The sequence below is a fragment of the Heteronotia binoei genome, chromosome 4 (genome assembly GCF_032191835.1).
Source record: "Heteronotia binoei isolate CCM8104 ecotype False Entrance Well chromosome 4, APGP_CSIRO_Hbin_v1, whole genome shotgun sequence".
In the NCBI taxonomy this organism is placed as follows: Eukaryota; Metazoa; Chordata; class Lepidosauria; order Squamata; family Gekkonidae; genus Heteronotia; species Heteronotia binoei.
The window spans coordinates 169,607,197-169,610,146 of NC_083226.1; the positions used below are offsets into that span (position 1 = coordinate 169,607,197).

General features: G+C 50.1%; 1 protein-coding gene across 1 annotated transcript; it reads left to right on the forward strand.

The window, feature by feature from the left end:
- The first annotated feature begins 1,299 nt into the window (after positions 1-1,299).
- Positions 1,300-1,946, forward strand: LOC132569784 (mapk-regulated corepressor-interacting protein 1-like). Its single transcript, XM_060236195.1, has one exon. The coding sequence runs from the start codon at positions 1,406-1,408 to the stop codon at positions 1,697-1,699; it is 294 nt and encodes a 97-aa protein (XP_060092178.1). The 5' UTR covers positions 1,300-1,405; the 3' UTR covers positions 1,700-1,946.
- The last annotated feature ends 1,004 nt before the right edge of the window (positions 1,947-2,950 follow it).

Below are 2,950 nucleotides of genomic sequence, written 5' to 3' on the forward strand. Positions count from 1 at the left end.
AGTATTGGAATGGATGGGCCATTGGCCTAATCCAACATGGCTTCTCTTGTGTTCTTAAGAGCAGAGGTCCATGAGTGGCTATTAGCCACAAGGTACAGGTGGAACACTCTATCTGGGGCAGTGATGCTCTGCATTCTTGGTGCATTGGGGGGCACAGTGGGAGGGCTTCTAGTGTCCTGGCCTTACTGGTGGACCTCCTGATGGAACCTGTTTTTGTTTTGTTTTGGCCCCTTGGTGACATGGAGGACTAGATGGGCCATTGGCCTGATCCAGCATGGCTTCTCTTACGTTCTTATGTTCATTTATACCCCACCTGTATGGGAATCAGAGATGGCTTACATCAGGGGGTGTTAAACATGCAGTCCAAGGGCCAAATCAGGCCCCCAAGCAACTGGCTCTTTTCTGCTTCCTTCTCCCTCTCTCTTGCTTCCTTCTTCATCACAGCTTGCTTTGCAAGGCCTGCTCAATTGAACAGGGGCTACAGAGCAAAGCCTCTATTTTCTCCATTGGCTGAGGCTCCTCCCTTGGGGAGCTTGTTTTTTCAGGCTCTCTCAATCACACAGCAGAGCGACTAAGCCAAGCCTCTCTTCCTTCTATTGGCTGAGACTTCTCCCCCACCAGTCCCCTGGGGAAGGAAGGAAAAGTTCTCCTATTGGTCATTTTGGCCGAAGCTTTTATCACAAGCTAAAGAACTCTTCAAAAATGCAAACATTCCAAACTGGCATACAAGTTGGCAAAAAAGTTCGCACAGTTTTCACAGGGCACATAGCACCATTCATAATTGTCAGTAGGACACAGTCCTTCAACATTCATTCTTCTGGAATTCCAATACATAATTCCAAGGATGCCTGCAGGCTCAAAAAGGTTGGGAACCCCCGCATTATGATGTCCCCAGTTTGACTCTCGTCTCTGCCACAAACACAGCTTTCCCATCTGCCGTAAGGGGATTACAGAACCAGCCTATCTTGTGTACGTCGAATTGCAGCTGACTTGCAGTGACCCCATAGGGCAAAGGTGGCCAAACTTGCTTAATGTAAGAGCCACATGGAATAAATGTCAGATGTTTGAGAGCCACAAGACATGAATGTCAGATGCTTGAGAGCCAGAGGAAGGGAGGGAAGGAAGGAAGGAAAATAGATGGGGCAAAGGAGGAGGGGGAGAGAGGTGAAAAGAAAGCAACTTTAAATGCATTGTCCAAGTCACTGGCTGGCTTGGAGAAGCGATTTAAAGAGAGAAATGCCTTTTCTGAGTTGGCTGACAGGGCAGTGGGGACTTCAAGAGCCACACAAGTCCGCCCCGGGCCTGGCAGCAGCTAGAGGTACAGGGACCGCCCCGGGCCCAGGTAAGGAGAGCATCGCCAACCTGCACATTCCGTGTTTGGGCCAGGGCTGGGCAAGAGGCAGCCATGACAAGCTCCCCTGTTTCCAGAGTTGTTTACAATGGCAAGAGAAACAGCAGCCCTCGCTCCCCAGGCAACAGCAGTGAGATCTTCACTCCTGCACATGAGGAGAATGTGCGCTTCATCTATGAAGCATGGCAATGTGTGGAGCGGGATCTCCGCAGCCAGATGGCAGGTGGCGAACGGGGCCTTGTGGAGGAGTATGTGGAAAAGATACCAAACCCCAGTCTGAAGGCTTTCAAACCTGTTGATTTGAGTGACCTAAAGCGGCGGAACACACAGGATGCTAAGAAATCCTAAGGTGGCCTAGCGTGGCCCAGCCCCAAGCTCTGGCACGTGGTCACTGATACATGAATTTTATGACTTTGTGTTGGTTTCCTCCTTTGGTCTGGATTGTGTCTGGGGCTGGCTCTGAATTCTCTAGGAAATATAGGCTTTGTGCCTTTCCTTCGCAGCATCCCCTGGCCTGGGCTGCCTGCCTTCATTCTACAATTGGCCCCAGGAATTCTCCTTTTTCCCTAGTTAATGACATTTTGCTCTGATGGTGGCCAAGAGACTGGTATGTACTCTGTCATTTTTAAGAGTGTGGAATAAGGCAGAATGGAATCAGCAACAACCTCACCTATTTTCTCCCCGAACTCCTCTCCTAGTCCAGCCCTTCTTAGGAAGAGGCCAAGGGAAGACAATGGGATGGAAGCAATAAGGGTTTCTGTGGTCCATCCTGCCATTTTCAGTGTGAGGATTTAGAATGGTAACTCAACACAAATACCTGAACTTTTCTCAGGTAAATGAAAGGGTGTTGTGCTGCAACCTCTAAACGTATGTGTTCAGCTCCTTGGGGCAACGGTGAGGGAGAACAGAAAACAGAAGCTGAGAGACCCAGGTACCAGGTTCTCTGGAGGGCAAACTCGTTTTAAGGTTACTTCAGTATGGGATAAAATGACACCCTGTGCTGAGGAGATTCTTCATGTAGTGCTGTCTCTGTGCCCTGCTGACTTGCAGCCCCAGCCAGGGGGCAGGCAGTGTTTCTGAGCTAGCCCCAGAGCCCAGCCCCGTGCCCCAGCAGTGCTGGGGAATAGCCTTAGTGTGTGCTGGGCACTGGCAGGTGGCAGAACTGCCTGTGCTTGTGTCCAGCCCAGGCACTGATGTCGGGGACCCTGCCCAGGGTGGGTAGGTGAGGGGCATGGTGGCTGTTCCTTTCCCTTTGTTATGTCCTCTCTTGGTCTGTGTCTGTTGTTGTAAATAAAAGCTGGTTAGTCATTTTGATATAAAAAAAAAAAAGAGCCACACAATGTGTGTGAAAGAGCCGCATGCAGCTCCCAAGCAATGTTCTCTCTAAGCCGAGTGAGCGTGAGCTAGCTCACAGTTTTTTAGCCTCCGGCTCACACATTTTCATCTTCGCTCAGGAAAGACGGCTCCAGAGCAATCTAATTGATGCAGTAGCTCCCAGCTTTAATGCCAGTAGCTCACAAAGTAGAATTCTTGCTCACAAGACTCCACATCTTAGAGGGAGGATTGCTCCCGTACCACAGTTTGGCCACCCCTGCTGTA

Bases quoted from the DNA above. Each gene is read 5' to 3' on its own strand.
- LOC132569784 (XM_060236195.1), top strand. From the start codon at position 1,406: ATGACAAGCTCCCCTGTTTCCAGAGTTGTTTACAATGGCAAGAGAAAC.